This window comes from Geospiza fortis, unplaced genomic scaffold (assembly GCF_000277835.1).
Source record: "Geospiza fortis unplaced genomic scaffold, GeoFor_1.0 scaffold23, whole genome shotgun sequence".
In the NCBI taxonomy this organism is placed as follows: Eukaryota; Metazoa; Chordata; class Aves; order Passeriformes; family Thraupidae; genus Geospiza; species Geospiza fortis.
In genome coordinates, this window is record NW_005054303.1 from 12,179,490 (window position 1) to 12,195,838 (window position 16,349).

The following is a 16,349-nucleotide window of genomic DNA, read 5'->3' on the forward strand; positions in this document are numbered from 1 at the left end:
TCTGTATCTGCTTTAGTGGAATTCTATTACAGGTCATAATTATTCTGGATCAAACATTACTTAAGTCCAAAAAATATTCTTAAGATTCTTGGAGCAACCTGGACTAGTGGGAGATGTCCCTGCCATGGCAGGGGGTTGGAACGAGATGATATTTAAGGTCCATCCCAACCCAAACCATTTTCTGATTGTGATCTGCCTTTTTTGCTTCTGTGGATTGCAGAGGGTTCATGTCTGGCAGCAGAGGAGCCATCTGTTAACAGAGGAACTAGGAAAAAACTTTCTTATGGGAAGTCCTGCCCAGATTGTCCATTACGGGATTTGCTGCAGAGCACCTGGCTGGAAACAGGACACTTGTCTAGATGGACACTGCTGTGGAAATTCCCATGTTTCTCTTGAGAGTTCCTTATTAAAGAGTTGAGATTAACACCTCCACAGATCCCCTTTGGGATCCTACACTTGAAAAAACCCAACTTCTGAGCTCTTTCCTCCCCCAAGTGCCAGTGCAAGTCTGGACTCCCCAGAGCATGTCACACACAGAGGCCTGGGGCAGCTCCACGAGTTGTTTCCTAGGGACACTCCACTCCTGCTCAGCAGGTTTGGCTGTAGGTGCTGCCAGGCTGAGGGGCTGGGTGCTGTGTGGAGCTTGCTGGGGTTTTGTCCACTTCATTTCATCCCTTCTGCTTTTCACATCCCTCTGGACTGAGCAGAACCAAAGCAATGTCTGTGTTCCAGGCAAAGGGGTTGCCTTTCCTTTCCACCCAAATCTGTTACCTTTGCTGTGAGCAAGGCTTTGAGCCATGACACAGAATATCCAGCTAGTAGGACTGTAGCCCAGAAATAATCTCACAACTCTTTCTCTACATTTTAAATTTGAAAAATACTGTGGATTGAATAGGCTCTGGTATTTATTTCCCAGTCCAGCTGACTGATGTACTCTGGTGGCAAGGCAGGTACCAGAAGGCTGATAGAGCCAACGAGAACAAGGGTAAAAAAGGGTTCAACTGAGTTAGCAAAGAGCAATTTGTATTTGGCTGTCAAAGCCAGTATGTGTTTGTAAACAGAATTAAAAACAAAATTTATTAATTGAATAGATTTATTATTAATTTCAAAATACATAGTTCTATTCCACAAGAGGAGCCCAAGGACGAAAGGATGGTATCTCCTGGGTCCAGGGTGTTTTCCATGGAGACTTTAACATGAGAATGAATATTAGTAAATGTTTCAGGCATACCAGAAAAACTCAGCTTTACATTTTCTACTGCCCTCATCACAGTATGGGATGTACTCACCCAGTTGTTTATCCCTGTCTGTGCTGATATTTTGGGTCCTGGCTGGGGACATGTTTGACTGTCTGAAGCCCTGTGTTTCCCTCTTGCTGCAGATAACTTGCTCAGAAAACTGCCTGCAGAAGTATCTGAAGATGACACAGAGGATCTCCATGAGATTCCAGGAGTACCACATCCAGCAGAACGAGGCTCTGGCAGCCAAGGCAGGACTGCTCAGCCAACCTCGCTAGAGCAGAGCGCTGTGCTCAGACTTAAGCTGTGCCAAGAACACACTGGGGGATTCCTACTGTCAGGATGTGTGTCCAGCAGCTCAGAGCAGAGCTGTGGGTGCTGCTCAGGCAGAAGGGTTAAACGGGAGCTCAGTCCTGGTGGCCTGGCAGTGGAGTTTGTTTCCACAAGGGAATGATGCAGACACAACTTTTCCCAGGGCCTGGTGTCTGAATTTCAGGGGTGGTGGGAGGGCTCACCTGCCTTTTGCTGAGACTGGTTGAGATGAATCAATGTAACATGGGGAATACACTTTTTTATTTAATTCAAATAAAATCAGCTGGAGCCATATACACCTGTGTGTTCTTTGGACATCTGAAAGCAGCATTTTGTTTGCTGGGGGCTCTTTGCTCAGCTGCTCCAGAGTTCTGTTCATTCACTGCTGCTGTAGGAGCTGACAGAGGCCACAGGGAGTTCAGGCAGGGGTGCCCCAGGTTATCTTTGGGTCACTGACGGGGGACTGGGGGGCATTAGCAGCACTTGTGCCTGAGGCAGCTCCTGTGCACCCCTTGATTCCCTCAGGGAGCCCCACGGCGTCCTCCCAGCCTGGCCTCCTGGCCTGACACACCAAGCACTGAGCTTGCTGCACTTTCCACAGAATTTACAGAACCCTGGGTTGGAAGAGAGCTTAAAGATCATCGAGTCCAACCCAGCCCCAACACCTCAACTGAACCCTGGCATCGAGTACCACATCCAGGCTTTTGTGAATTCCAGCAGGGAATACGGGCTCTGCACAGCACAGGGTCTGTCCTGCTGCTGCATGAACCCAGACAGAGGTTTAGAAGGCAGCTGCATTGGGTTAGCAAACACAGCAGTGCTTTGGAAGGATCCTGAGAGCTGCAATCCTGCAGTCAGGGCATCAGTGCAGCAGAACGACAGTCAACAGGCACCCTGTGCTTCAGTTCTAACTCATAAAATAAAGGAACAACGGGAACTGAACATCAGGAGCACCAATTTTAGGACTCCAGGTGATGAGGAGTGAACCAAAGCTATTTCATGTCAGCTGCCATGTTCTGTTACTGATAGGCAACAGCAAGGATCAGAAAAAGCAGGAGGGGATTTTGTTACCTTCTCTACCTTTCTATTTCCAGCAGCAGCTTGAATGGGTAACTCAGCTGTGGATTCCTGGCCCCTGAGGGCAGCACAGTGCCCCTGCCACCTGCAGCAGTCACTGCTCTCTGTGCTGCAGCTCTCCCTGGAGCCCTGCTCCTGTGCTTGCAAAGGTGCAAGGAGCCAGTGGGAGCCTCCAGCCCCACATGCCTGTGTTTGTGTCACAGCCCCTTCCTCCTTTGCCTCGTTACCGTGGAGATGCATGAGAGCTCACTCTGAGACAGTCAAGGCTAAAAACCAGCCCAAATAAGGCAGCAAGTCTGCAGTGTCCTGTTTTTTCAAAGGAATAGCAGGCTAAAACTGTCCAGATTGTTTGCTACAATCAGGCCACAAATGCTGCAGCTAAATTGAATCAATACATGTATAGTAAAGACTTGAAGGCTTTCCTTGAAGCAGTCTCTTTCTGTTAAACATTTGAAAGTAATCCATGATTGAGATTTTCCACTGGATCTTCATGTGCAAAGAGGTGCTCAGAAAAGTGCCTGAAGAGTTTAACTGAGGGAAGTGGAGGATTTTCATGTCTTCTGAACAAAGCACCTTGGGGCTGAAGTGAGGGGAGTTAAAAAAATAATGGTTTTCTCTCATTTCTGTATTTGGAGCTAGGAAATATTTAAATATTAGGACAGATTTCCTTTAAAAAAGGTTAAGCAAGTTTTAGAGGGTCTTAGTTAATAAATTACCCACTTTCAGGTTTGAATAACCAGTTTTCTCAAAGCTGTTGCACCACTACAAAAATCTTGTGGTCTTTCACATCCAGGTGACAGGTTGCATACAGACAATACAGATCTACTTGAGCTTGGAAATAAAATGTATCTAAAGCATCCAGGTGATAAAAATAAATAATATAAAATAGGATAAAAATGGTTTTACTCTGGATCCTAACAGAAAGATAACAGCATTTTCTTAAATGCCATTAAGGGGTGTGAGGAGGAGGTGAATCACCTTGCTGAGGCACAGTAGGTGCAGGAAGGGATCCCACTCTGATGGAAGAAGGAGCAAAGGGTGAAAAATGGGAAGCTGCTGAGGGAGGAGTACTGAGAAAGCTGTGGAAAAAGTGAGCCAAAGTGGAGGTGGGAGGGGAGGGCAGCCTGCCAAAAAGCAGCTCAAGGAAACTGAGCTGGTAAACAGACACTCATTAGGGGGAGATGCTCACTGCAGCAGCAGTGAGGAACACAGATCCTTCCTGCTGCACACACACACAGCTCCTCCTCAGCCCACAGAAACCAGAACCTTTTCAGCAGCAAGGGTCAAATGAGAGCCTTGCTCCAGAGTGCCCTGGACAGCACAGTGCTGGCACAGCCATCAGATCAATCAGCTGGAAGATTATAATGGAGGCTCCTTGAATTCTCTCCAGGACAAAAGCAAAGCCCCAATTTATGTAATCCCCTGCTGAGAGCTTCAACTGCTGAGCTCTGTTGGAAGGCAAGAAAAGGAGTGACTGCAGAGCTGTCAGGAGTGTGGGTGAAACACTGAGTGTGGCTGTGGCTGCAGAGCAAGGAGGCAAATCCTGTGTGCTCTGACATTCCCCACTCTGGGAACTGGAGCTTAGCAACAGCTCTTGGTTCAGCATCTTCTCTCAGCTAGTTGGGAAGTCAGCACATGGCATTTGAGGAATCCAGTTCAAACCTTAGGAACTCCATTAAGCTCAGCTCCAAAATTCCTTGAATGAGTCTGGCCCAAACTCTAAAAGCTGTAAAAGCAATTAAAGCCTCTGACACCTGAACCTGCATCATGCCTGCACCTTGGATTTCCAGAAGACAGCATTAAAAGAACTCCAAAAGTTATAATTCTGCTTCATGTTGGAGGATTTTTTAATTGTTTTACCTTAACTTCACACTCCTTTGTGTTTTGGTGTTAGGGAGCAGCAGGTTCTTCACAATAAATGTCAGGTAAAATGCACGTGTTACAGTTTTACAGCAACAACTGGAATTAGATCAGGATAAGTACATCAGTGACTTTCTGCAGATTAAACTGTTGTTGGATTTCTGGCTGTATTGCACCAAAAGGCACAGGGAGGTGGCTGGGTCACACCAGAAGGCACTTGGAGGATAGATCCTGGGGCACCAGGAGAGGGGCAGGGTCACCCTTGGAGCACTCAGGGACCACAGAGACTGCTGGGGCACAAGCAGATACTCCTGGTGGGGAGGTTGAAAGTAGATGATCTGTGAGAATCCTGAGAATCCTTTCCAATCCAAACTGTTCTTTATTCTCCAGAGACATAAGAAAATGTCTTATGGAAGATCTGGAAGAAGAGACAACACATTTCATGGCAGGGGATGCAGTGAGCAGTGTCATCCCTGGGCACTGGGACAGCCCAACAGGAAAGGTTTTATATAAAACCAGCTCTGGGCTGAATGTAACATCAGCTGATCACTCAGAGGCACAGAGAGGTGTTACCCTGCATGGGGATGCTGCCCAGTGCCTCTGAGTCAAACAGAAATCTCATTCTCATCAATTGTTCAGGGCTCTCCAAAGGAAAAGCAGGAAACAAGAACAGCAGCAGCCAAACCTCAGCCACAGAGATCAGCTCCCTCCTGCACTGCCTGTGGACAACATTATTCCATAATTATTCCCACAGCATTATGTGGGGCTGCTCTCACATTCTGAGTTAATCACATTCTAAAACCTGCACAGGCCAACATAAAATTTTACTTTTCACTGGTTCCAGTGCCAAAACATTTCCTCATCAGAGAGGGATTGTCCTGCCCACCTGAGGGAGCCACTGCCCTGAGCACCTGTCCCCATCCATGCCACTGGGATGGCACACAGGGGTCACCTGCAGGGTGGGAAGCAGAGCACATGCAGAAGGAATTAAGGGTTGGGGCTTTCCTTTTTTTTTCCTTTTATAATAGGAAATTTAAGTATTTGGGAATTTATTCATAAGGGAAATAAAAGAGCATCAAGAGAGATGGTTTTCAGTTACAGATAAACAAGTTCCTTGTTAAAGCAGAAAGAAAAAACACTCTTGTGCAATATAGCAAAGTATTTAATACAAATTCCACATCTTACCCCTCCTTATGAAACTGGCATAGCTGGCAGGAGCAGGGTAAATTAGGTCAAGCTGTACCCAGATGAGGGATTAGAGGAGGAGTTCAAAGACACCGACAGTGCTGGAATGGAAATGTTGTTGGGTTACTGTGAACAGCAGGAAAAGTGAGAAATCACCAAACCCCCAGCACCAAGGCAGGGCAGTGTCCCCCAGCAGCAGGCTCAGGGTTAAACACAGTGACAACCCCTGCAGGCTGTCACAGCCCTAGCACAGCTCCAGGGCAGCTTTCCTTGGCTGGCAAACACTGCCAGAGGGAAAGTGAAGCAAAGCTTCCGTGGTTAGTGCAGTGAGTGAGCTGTGCTGGTGCACTGAGGCCAAGGGGCATCAAACAAAGCCAGTTCTCATCTCTGAAAACTCTTGGGGATAAGGAGCAGCAGAAGGGTGTTAACCAATGTAAACAGAACCAACCTGCTCTGAGCCAGAATTTAGGGCTCCTCTGCAATGGGAATGAGCAGGAATAACAGCATAAATAGCAAAGATAATTCAAAACCAAGAAGACACCAGACATGTCCTATTCTTAGAAAAAGTGCTTTCACAATCAACAGTTTGATCCTTCCAGTTTTCTTTAAATGGCAGCATGGTGAGTATTTGTCATTGGGCTGGGGCTAATCATAAAATCCATCACTCACTGGCATTAAAACGAACACGCCATCAGACCAAAAACACTGGAACACAAAAAGGAAATTTACGTATCCATCCAAAGCAATGGATGGGACTAATAAATAAATAAATACTTGTGGAATTTGGGGAACTCACAGATCTCCAGAGCAAACAAAAGACCCCAAATAAATCCCAGTTCCTCAGTGGTAACTGATAAAGGTGAGTAATTTTAAACACTGAGACTTCTTAAAATCCCATCCTGTTTGGTGCGAGGTAAAATGGGAGAATGACAGATTTTCTCAAAATCTGAGAGCAACAGCTTAATAGTGTGAGCTAATTACAAAATGTCATTTTCCTTAGTCCTGGAATTACAGTGAGTCAGCCTCTGGCAATATCCCCCTTGGTTCCACTGTTTTATTATGGCCCCCACATCTCCAGAGTCTCACACTGTAGCAAATAAAAAAATCCCAAGACCAGAGAACGAAAAATAACCAAGATTTCAGTGCATAATTTTTGCAAAGGGCAATGAAGTTTTTTTGCAGTGAAGTAAACAGCTCAACATACTTTTGTGAACACATTAATCTTTTATTTCAGCTGGTAAATCTGGCTCATGTCAGATTTCTTTCAAGCCATCAAACCAAACCTGCTTTTTTCTTAAAAAGAAGACTAAAGCATTTCTTAGACTTACTGCTGTTAAAGAATTCCAGTAAATGCTGCCCAGAAAATCCATTTGGCTGCCTCAGCTATCCAAGAAGATTTTTAATGGGGAAAAAAGAACATGTTATAAAAGTAATAATTTTTTAATGTAATATTCCATCTGGTTGACAAACCTGTCTGCAGAAAGAAGGCTCTCTCAGCAGTGGATTTTCTGACTGAGGCACAGGAGTTGACAATCCTTAGATTCAGATTCTTTTCCCAGCTCCACATCAAAGCCATCCTGAGTAATTTTGGTAGCCATTTCTGCATGGCTCCCCCTACAAAAAAATGAGAATATGTAACCATTTAAAAAAAATCTGTCTGTTCTAATACTGCACCTTCTAAAAAATTAGACTGAAGCATGCACAAAGCACAAACAGTGATTTAATCACCTTTTCTGCTGCTCCCTGTCAGATACATCATCCTTCAGGAAGACAAACATTTCTTTGCCCTTGTTATGCTTTTCATTCACTGATAATTACTACTGAAAATCTGTTTAACCTCTGTCAAAACAATGATTTGTTATTATTGTTCTGACAACTCTGCTTCTCTTGTCTGATCTGTTCAGGCTGATTAAACAGGAGAAACTTTCCCAGCCACCAGCAACCTGATGGAGGAGCCAAAACCAAGCAGGGATTTAACTGGGTGTTCTGAACTCTCACATTAGAAAATAAAAACTCACCAGAGTACAACGTAGCTGATACACCTGATGGAAAGTGAATAAAACAAGTAAGGAAAAGAATCTTACCTTATGTCCTTGCATGGAAACATTCTGAGGTTTTCCATCTTTCAGATTTTTGCTAGTACAAAAATAAGTTACCTGCCAGCAACCTGACAGTTCTTTGTATCAATTGCAGAAAATGAAGGAAGAGTCTGATTTTCTTACAACCTCGTTCTTTTTAACAATGTTGGATCCCATATCTTAATTTTTTTTTTTTTTTTTTACCTCCTAAGGAAGCTTGAAATAACAAATATCGTTTTGAGGAAAAACCTGTAGGAGATCAGAAGGCCAGAGAACAGCACAAAGTCTGCCAAGAAGGTGCTTTATTTCTGCTTGGTCTCAGAAACACAATACCTAATCTCTTAATGAAAAAATCCCAATTCTGTATAATCATAATTACTGTGTCTTCAACAGGACAAACTTCCAGCCAATAAAAGACACTTTGGAATTTATAACAACAAGGCTTCAATAAGGGGATTACTGTAGAGTTAGAAATCACAGATTTTATTACGGTTTCTTCTTGATTTCACCTTTAACCCAGGACAGCTCAATTATTCCAGCTAGTTTTCTTTTCCCTGTGCAATTTTTAAACATCACAGGAAACTACTGCAAACTTCTACTGAATAATCTGATGTGCTCCTTCCCAGAAAAATAAAAACCAGGGAATCAGTGACATACTGGAGGCTTTGCCTCAGCACAAAATGCATCTTTTCCTGCAGGTTCAGTGCTCTGCCAGAGTAACACCAGCTGTTTTTGGGGTGAGCACAGAGAAGGAAGCAGGTGGGAGAGGAAGCAGGGAGGAAGTTCTCCCTGTCAGTGGGCTGCAATGGGTTTCCATGATCTATGGGAGCATACCTGGAGCCTTCCAGCAGGATTTTAAACATTCCTAAGAGACAGGAGCAGCATCCAGCTGAGAACACACGTGGGAAACATGCAGGCCAGGGCAGCAGCTCCTCCATCCTCTGTGCCTGATCAAGATCTCACAGTGTGCACACAGGCTAGAGATCAGAGATCTGCACAAGATGTCATTAATCCTGTTATTTCCCTGGATTTTAGATTGCTTCTGTAAATATTAAACATTTGACCCATGTTACTTCCTTTTAAATGAGTATTGCTTTTTATTCGTAGCTATTAGAAGATTAACAAGTAAAAGTTAGCTCTGAAAAAAGTCTTTACAGTAATTTATGGAGATTAACTTTCCTATTTAGGGTAAAGTCCAGACATTTACAAGAACAATCACTTAAATAAAAATAGAATATAAAGCCTATGTTTAAAACATGGCCTTTATTAGCGCTGTCTAGTGAGCTCCATATTTATCTTACATTGAAATAGTTCTGCTTTGCTTAAGAAAAGACAGAAAAAGTGCATTTACAAGAGTACTTTTTCTTTAATTTTCTGCGAAAATGGAAGGAATTGGAATCACAAGTTGACAAATGCTGTAAAATGAAATTTCAAGAAACATCAATTTTAGTAATGCTACGCCATCACTAGTGTTTCCTCCTGACCTTCTGCTGTGTGGAACCAGAATATCCTGATATACAGTCTAGAGCATCTATGTTATTACTCTACAGCATATTAAACACAGAAAAAGGGGCTCAGGCCCCCTTTCAATGTACAAACATGGATAAAAAAATTGTTTAAAAAAATCACTTTTTATACATAATGTATATGCAAACTGCTTTAAATACATGGGTTTGGAAGAGTTATTTACAAGCTGCATCAGCCCGTGGGACAATCCACAGGCAGAGCACACACAGTTGCTTTTACTTTATTGGTGCATCTCAACTTTGGGAGATATAAATTTATTCGGCAGTACAGCAAACACAAGAACTTGTGACAAAGCATCTTAAGGGCAACCCAATCAATTTTGTTCCTCCAAACAAGGTTAAGTACTAGGACTGCCAAAGTTTCCAAATTAAGTTTTATTTTAACCCAGATGCCTGCTGGCAGATCTGTGTGGTGGAGGATATGTAGACAGACCCATTGGAAGTACAGGTTTGGCTACTGGATAACTCCTCCTGAAGAGCCAGAACTGAGAAGGATGTTTTGTCCAAAGAGTGAACTAACCTAGAATTTTTTTTTTCCAATTTTATTAATATTTTAAAAAATACATAAAAATACAACATCCAATGTCTGAATAAATATATTTAACAAGTTGCAAGATACCTTATTTTACACAAAAATTTCAGCTTTAGAAATCTTGTTAAATAACTTCATTGTTGTTATATATTTCATTTTTCGTCTTTTTGTAACAAAATAAAAACTCTGAAATTACATAGAAAAAAGACAAAATATTTTTGTCAAGGGATAAGATAGTCCACTGAAAACCTATTCACAATTCCACTGTAAACATTAATAAACATTAAAACATTTGCATAATTGTGTGCTCAAAAATCCTATAAAAAGTGGAAGACTTATTACAACTGTAGTTTTCAGTCAACTACACTTCCTTTCACAATTTATTTTGTCCCATTTACAGCTTTAAAACTGGGCACATTGCTGAACACATACTTTGGCAGTTCTGTATAGCAAGTGCTTCCACAAAGAGGAACTACTCACCAAGAGTTACCCACAGCTTGGTGAAAGTGCAGCAGTTGCTCAGTTCTTTTAGATAATACTCTGATGTCTGCTTGGTGCACTTGCTTTTTTTTTTTTTAAAGATCACCCTAGAACACCTGAATGCTTCATTGGACATTAACTTTGCAAATTTGATAAGTGCCCTTCCTCTGTGTTAGGAAAAAAAAAACCAAAACAAAACAAAAAGAAACAAACAAGAAACAAAAACAAACACAATTACAAGGATGCCACGTTGTGCCTACAAACCTTCAGTTACCAATGAGCTTAAGTTCTCTGAACAGTAAATTAAACAAAAGAAGAGGGTAGGAGGGGGGAACAGGTACAGTCCAGCAGTGGAAGTGTGTACAGGATATACTTGGCAATGTCCAACCAGTTGAGTGCTTTCTGTGGCAGAATTTCAGGGTTTATGTCCATGGCAGAGAGCTGCTGGCAAGGCAGAGAAATGTTTATCACCTGCACTCCACAGCCAGCACGTTCTGGGGAGGAGAGGATGATGAGGGGCTCATTCCAGTGTCTGAGGAAGCAGATGACATGGATGCTCCTGTGTGGGACACTAAACACACAGAACAACAGATCAGCATCAGGTAATCAAGGTACAGCTCACAAGGAAGGTTTCCTTTCCTTTAGGTTGTGTAATAGACATCACAAAGAGCAGCACAGGCACAAAAAACTGATATAGAGGTTTTGCCAATTGCTTCCCCTGCTGTATTCACACAGGATTAACCTTACCCAGTTATTGAAAAGGTAACTTAAATGACTCTAATGGAAACACCTGCACTAGGAAGTCCAAATTTCTACTACACAGTTATACAAGAGTCAGCAAATGTTTCTGTCAGGTTCAAGTTCCAAAACACCACAAATATTCCTTCCAAATACATACACAAACAGATGGCAACACTTTGCTTTCTTCTAAAATATCATCAATTCAACTCAAATTGCTGTGAGTTACACATTTCCAAACAAATTAACTCCTCATGGGAATCATAAAACAAATCTCAACCTCACCTTCTCTGTCTTTCTTTTTCAATCGTTTCCTTCTCCTGTCTATGGTTGCTACTTCTGACTTCAAGGACATGTAGTATTTTCGGATCTCCTGGAGCTTTTCTTGGAGGAAGGAGATCCTTTCAGTGCTGCTCATATTGTCCAGTTCATCTGCAAGTGGAAAGAAAAGAAAAAATAAGTTTGTCAAGGTGATTTTAAACAAATGAATGCAGTTCTTAAGAGGATGTAAGGCACAGCATGGAAGAGAACACATTTCCATAACCATGCCAGAAAAGGTCCACACCTAATTTAGAATCCCAAAATTCCCATGTTTTTCTTTCAGAACAAATTTTCTCACAAATTCCCTGTAATCAAGTAATTTCTAGAATCCTTACTGAGCTGGAAGCTCCATTTGTAGACTCTGGGTGAAGCATTCTGGTGGTGGTGCTTGTCCCTGTGCTTGTCCTTCTCTCCATCCTTGATGTGAGGAGAAATCACCCTGGCAGGGGAGCGGGAAATCTTCTGGGGTTTGGATGCATTGATGTGTTTGACAGGAGTACACTTACTGGAACTGTCCAGGACAGGGAGATCCTCACTGTCACTGCTTTGTCCTGCAGGAAAAAAAAAATTAATTTGGACTTAAAACCTTCACCTTGACATTTTAAAAATTGTGGTTATAGTAAAGAGAACAGTGATTAAAAAAACTTTGCTGCTTCTTGCTTAGAAGATCACAGAACAAACCCAAGGAATAATGATCTCACATTCCATGGATAACCTGATCAGACACAACATGCACTGAACTCTCAAGTGTACTAATCACAATTGATGCAGGGCTAACTAGGTCTAGTTAAAATAAAAGTCAAACTTCTGTACAGAAATAATAAATAAACTTATCAAAATTAGAATATTAGAGCACTGATAAACTGTCTTACATCACCTATTTTAGCTTACTAATATAAAGCAGACACTAAAATCTCTTTCTTAAAGATTAAACCTGGATTACTATGGGTAGGTAGCACTATGGGTGGATTACTATGGGTAATAATTTATTATTTGTTTATATTATAAATTATTTATATATATATTTAGTTATCAAACTGCTTTACACATCTAAAGGAACAATTCTGAACCATGACTAAAACAACAGAAGTTCAACATGTAACAGAAAATTTTTAGCTCATATATTCAAATATTTTAGATTCCTACAATAACTGCCAAGTTCTCCACAGGCACATTAAATATATCTGAATAGTGTATGTCAGATCATTAGTATTTTAGTTTGAAATTTAAAAATATAACAGTGTTGCCACAAAGCCAAAACCACGGATTCAGTCATGCAATGATTGTCAAAAATTTTGTGACAGGGCAAGAGGGAATGTCCTTAAGATGAGGGAGGGCAGGGATAGATGGGATATCAGACAGAAATTCTTTATTATAAAGATGGCTCTGGTACAGGGTGCCCACAGAAGCTGTGGCTGCCCCATCCCTGGCAGTGTTCCAGGCCAGCCTGGATAGGGCTTGGAGCAATGTGGGATTGTGGAAGGTGTCCCTGTCCTTGTCAGGGGGTTGGAACAAGATTATTTTTAAGGTCCTTTCCAACCCAAACCACTCTGTGATTCTCTGAAAAACGAGCTACAGAAACACAAAAATTCAGATTTCCATAGCAAGTTATAAAATAGTCGGATGCTTGAGAGAAAAACTGGACAAGATTCCTTTGGATGAAAAGTTTTTCCTTAGCATCAACATTTTTCTGTATTTCAAAAACATTTATTTTTTCCCCAGGAGAAACACCTGTTTTAAGAAATGTGCCCTCTGCCAAATTCATAACCAACCCAATATTTAAAAATCAGCATAATGGTAAATATGTACAGGCTGCTAATATAAATAATAATTTAGACTTTTTCCCTAAGTAAGTAATATAAAACAGGCAAGAGATTTCCCAGTTACACTGGGAGAGCTCACAACTCTTCTCCAGTTCATCAGCAATAATCACGATGAATAAAAATGAAAACCCTTAAGAGGGAAGCCCCATCCACTAGAAACTGTTTGTAACATGAGAACAGTATGTTCTTACACATATTTACAGGCCAGGACAACCTTCTCCCTCCCCTCCCTGCAGGAATATACCTGTTCCATTCTTTTCATTTTTGGCTGCAGCACTGGTTCGCTTTGGAGTTCGCTTTTGCTTTTTTGCCAGTGTTCCACTATTGCTGTCACTGGGTCTTTTTTGACCTATGAGAGGAGGGAAAAAAGATCAAAAATAAAATATATGATACTTGAAATACTACTGCTACTAAAAAGCTCTTTTTATAAGCAACAAAGAAATTTAAGACCAGACAGCCTGGAGAAGAGGAAGCTCTAGGGAGAACTTAGAGCCCCTTCTGGGGTCTAAAGGGGTTCCAGAGAGCTGGAGGAGGACTTGGCACAAGGGCCTGGAGTGACAGGATAAGGAAGAATGGCTTCCCACTGCCAGAGGGCTGGGCTAGATGGGATATTGGGATAGAATTCTTCCCTGTGAGGCTGCTGAGGCCCTAGCACAGGTTGCCCACAGAAGCTGTGGCTGCCCCATCCTTGGAAATATTCCAGAACAGGCTGGATGGAGCTTGGAGCAACCTGGGATAGTGGAAGGTGTCCCTGCCCATGGAAGGGGACTGGAGCAATCTGGGCTTTGAAGTTCTCTCTAATCCAAACCATTCCGTGAATTTATAACCAGCAGACAAAACAGAGCAGCAACTTTTAGTCAAGTGACACCAGCCTCAAGCCACCTTCAGGAGGATCAGAGCTTAAGTGGCTCCTCCAGAAAACGCTCACCTTTCTCTCCCGTCTCCCTCTCCTGCCCCGCTATGCTGCAATTGCTCGACGTGGTGCTGGCCTCGAATCCATTGGCAGACTCACTCTCACAGAGCCCTTCCTGAGACTCTTCTGCCACACTGTCCACCTCAATGGTCATGTCACTCTCGCTCTTGATGCTGCGGGACTCGTCCTGGCTGAGGGCCAGAGGAGAGGCCACCGGGAAGCTCGAGGGGACGCCGGGGGCTAAGGCAGTGGGGGCAGAGTTAGAAGCATTGGGGTCTGGCTTTTCTGCTGTTGCATCTTCAGTGCTGCTCTTCTCCTTCTCATCCAAGTCATCCAGGTCTACTTCATGGCACAGCAAGGTTTCAGGACCAATCTGAGGCATTGTGTCATCCTCATCTTTCAAGGGAAGGCTCTCGCTGGCTTCGGCCGGCCGTTGGAAGCTGTCGTTCCTCAGCTCCGCACCGTGCGGAGCTGATTCCGCCACCAGGGACGGCATCTCCTCGTTCTCAGTTCTGAGGGACTCCTCAGCATTCAGCCCTCTACATTCCTCTGCTCCACTACATTCATTGGTCCTCTCTTCAGATACAATATTTGGCACTTCCATCTCACTCTCTCGCCTGTTTCTCTTCTCAGGTGATGCCTGTTCCAAAGTTTTCCTTTTCAAAAGTTTCTTATCTTTCGTGGAGGGCTCTGTTTCACTTTCAGTAGTGCTGGAAATGTCTTTACAGTCTAAGGAAGACACATCTAACCTTTCAGGTTCTGTAAGAGATTCATTTGCCACCTCTTCCTGGCTTCCTGGTGCAATCTTTGCATTCTCCAATGAGGAATCTTTTGTCTTGCTCCTTCTCCCTTTTCCCTTCGGTGATTTTTCAACCTCTCTTTTGATTTCTTCCATTTGATCCGTTTTATTTCCAAAAATTTGAACAATTTGTTCACTTTCCTCAACTTCCAGTTTCAGTGTTTCTAGCTGCTGTACTTGAGTCCTGTCGTTTTCCTTCAGCACATGAGAAATCTTTGGGTTTTCCTCATCCAGTTTCTCATCACGGAGTTTTTCACTTTTTTCCAGTTCTGAAGTTTCTGGAGAAAATTCTTCATTCAAATTCTTTTCAGATGACTCATCTGCTTCACTGTCAGATGTGCCAGAGTCTAAAAAAAATTTAAGAAGAAGCAAACAGCACCCTAAATAATTAATTGCAGCATGACTTTTTATTTGAACCTCAGAAAAACCCTGCTTTCAGTAATCTATGGTTTTACTGCAAACATCAGTTTGCAGTAATAACTTTAAACTTTAAAAAACCTGCATTACTCAACACACTTGCTACCATTATTGTTATCTAAAATTTCTATGAAACTGCAGTAGTGGTGGTGCTGTCATGGTTCAGGATGCATCTGGCTGATGCTCTTAACTCAGGTGATTTAGCTGAAGTCTGTGATTCTCCTACTATTTCCCAAATAAGCCAATATAAATTAACTACATTTTATTGCAGCAAAAATAGTTGTATAGATTCCCCTGATCCCATGGATATTGCCTCTCCCATGTGACACTACAAAACCAAAAAATAACTCTTCTCCCCTCCATGCAGAGGAAAAAACCCAACCCAAACCCATAAATAAAAACCTTCTAAACCCCAGTGTGGACATTTCATTGCTGATCTATTGCACAAATGCTGCACCACACAGAGAGCAAGCACTAGTACATTACCAGGAGATTACTCAGGGACCTGTACTAAAAGGAGACAGTGATTTCACTTCAGTTCTTGTTCAGAGAGGCTTAGAAACACCAAAGATTTGCTGCCATTTGTGTATAATTAACAGCTCTGCTGGATGATGGAGTATTGAGGTTGAGGACTTAATTAGCACAATAAAGACTATCATTATAGCACTGGATTTGGTCTGTTCAGGACTGAAAGGCTCTGGCTGAAGAACATGGGATGACTTGTACAGTCACTGACTGCTCTTGTGTGAGCAAGCTGTGCTCCTCAGCAGTGTCAGCTCAGCTGCTTACTCAACAAAATTTACGAGGAGAAAGGAAAAAAAAAACAACCAAAAAAGGTTAAAAAAAAAAACAACAAAAAAAACCCCAAACTTCTTTTCAAAAAGGTACTGAAAAAGCTTCCAAAGCATACACAGGGCTGAGTCACTCACCGTTTGATCCTCTATCAGAATCAAACATTCCTGAGCTACGTCTGGTCTGCCTGCGAGGTGTTGCTAAAATTAAAATCGAAAGAATTAATTTGTATTGATCGGCAGGAGCGCCCAGCCCCGA

At 42.4% G+C, this 16,349-nt stretch overlaps 2 protein-coding genes across 2 annotated transcripts in view; one reads left to right on the forward strand and one right to left on the reverse strand.

Annotated features, from left to right (window-relative positions):
* Positions 1-1,844, forward strand: part of TIMM9 (translocase of inner mitochondrial membrane 9) — a 3,186-nt gene extending 1,342 nt beyond the window's left edge. Inside the window, exon 3 of the mRNA XM_031066287.1 lies at positions 1,382-1,844. Within this exon, the coding sequence (XP_030922147.1) occupies positions 1,382-1,516 (135 nt within the window). The 3' untranslated portion in view covers positions 1,517-1,844. The remainder of the gene's footprint in view (positions 1-1,381) is intronic.
* A 6,979-nt stretch (positions 1,845-8,823) lies between these two features.
* ARID4A (AT-rich interaction domain 4A) overlaps positions 8,824-16,349 on the reverse strand; it is a 46,050-nt gene continuing 38,524 nt past the window's right edge. The window contains exons 18-23 of the mRNA XM_005418038.2: positions 16,229-16,295; positions 14,099-15,229; positions 13,415-13,519; positions 11,683-11,898; positions 11,312-11,458; positions 8,824-10,859 (exon numbers count right to left, since the gene is read on the reverse strand). Coding sequence (XP_005418095.1) covers positions 10,756-10,859; positions 11,312-11,458; positions 11,683-11,898; positions 13,415-13,519; positions 14,099-15,229; positions 16,229-16,295 — 1,770 coding nt within the window. The 3' untranslated portion in view covers positions 8,824-10,755. The remainder of the gene's footprint in view (positions 10,860-11,311; positions 11,459-11,682; positions 11,899-13,414; positions 13,520-14,098; positions 15,230-16,228; positions 16,296-16,349) is intronic.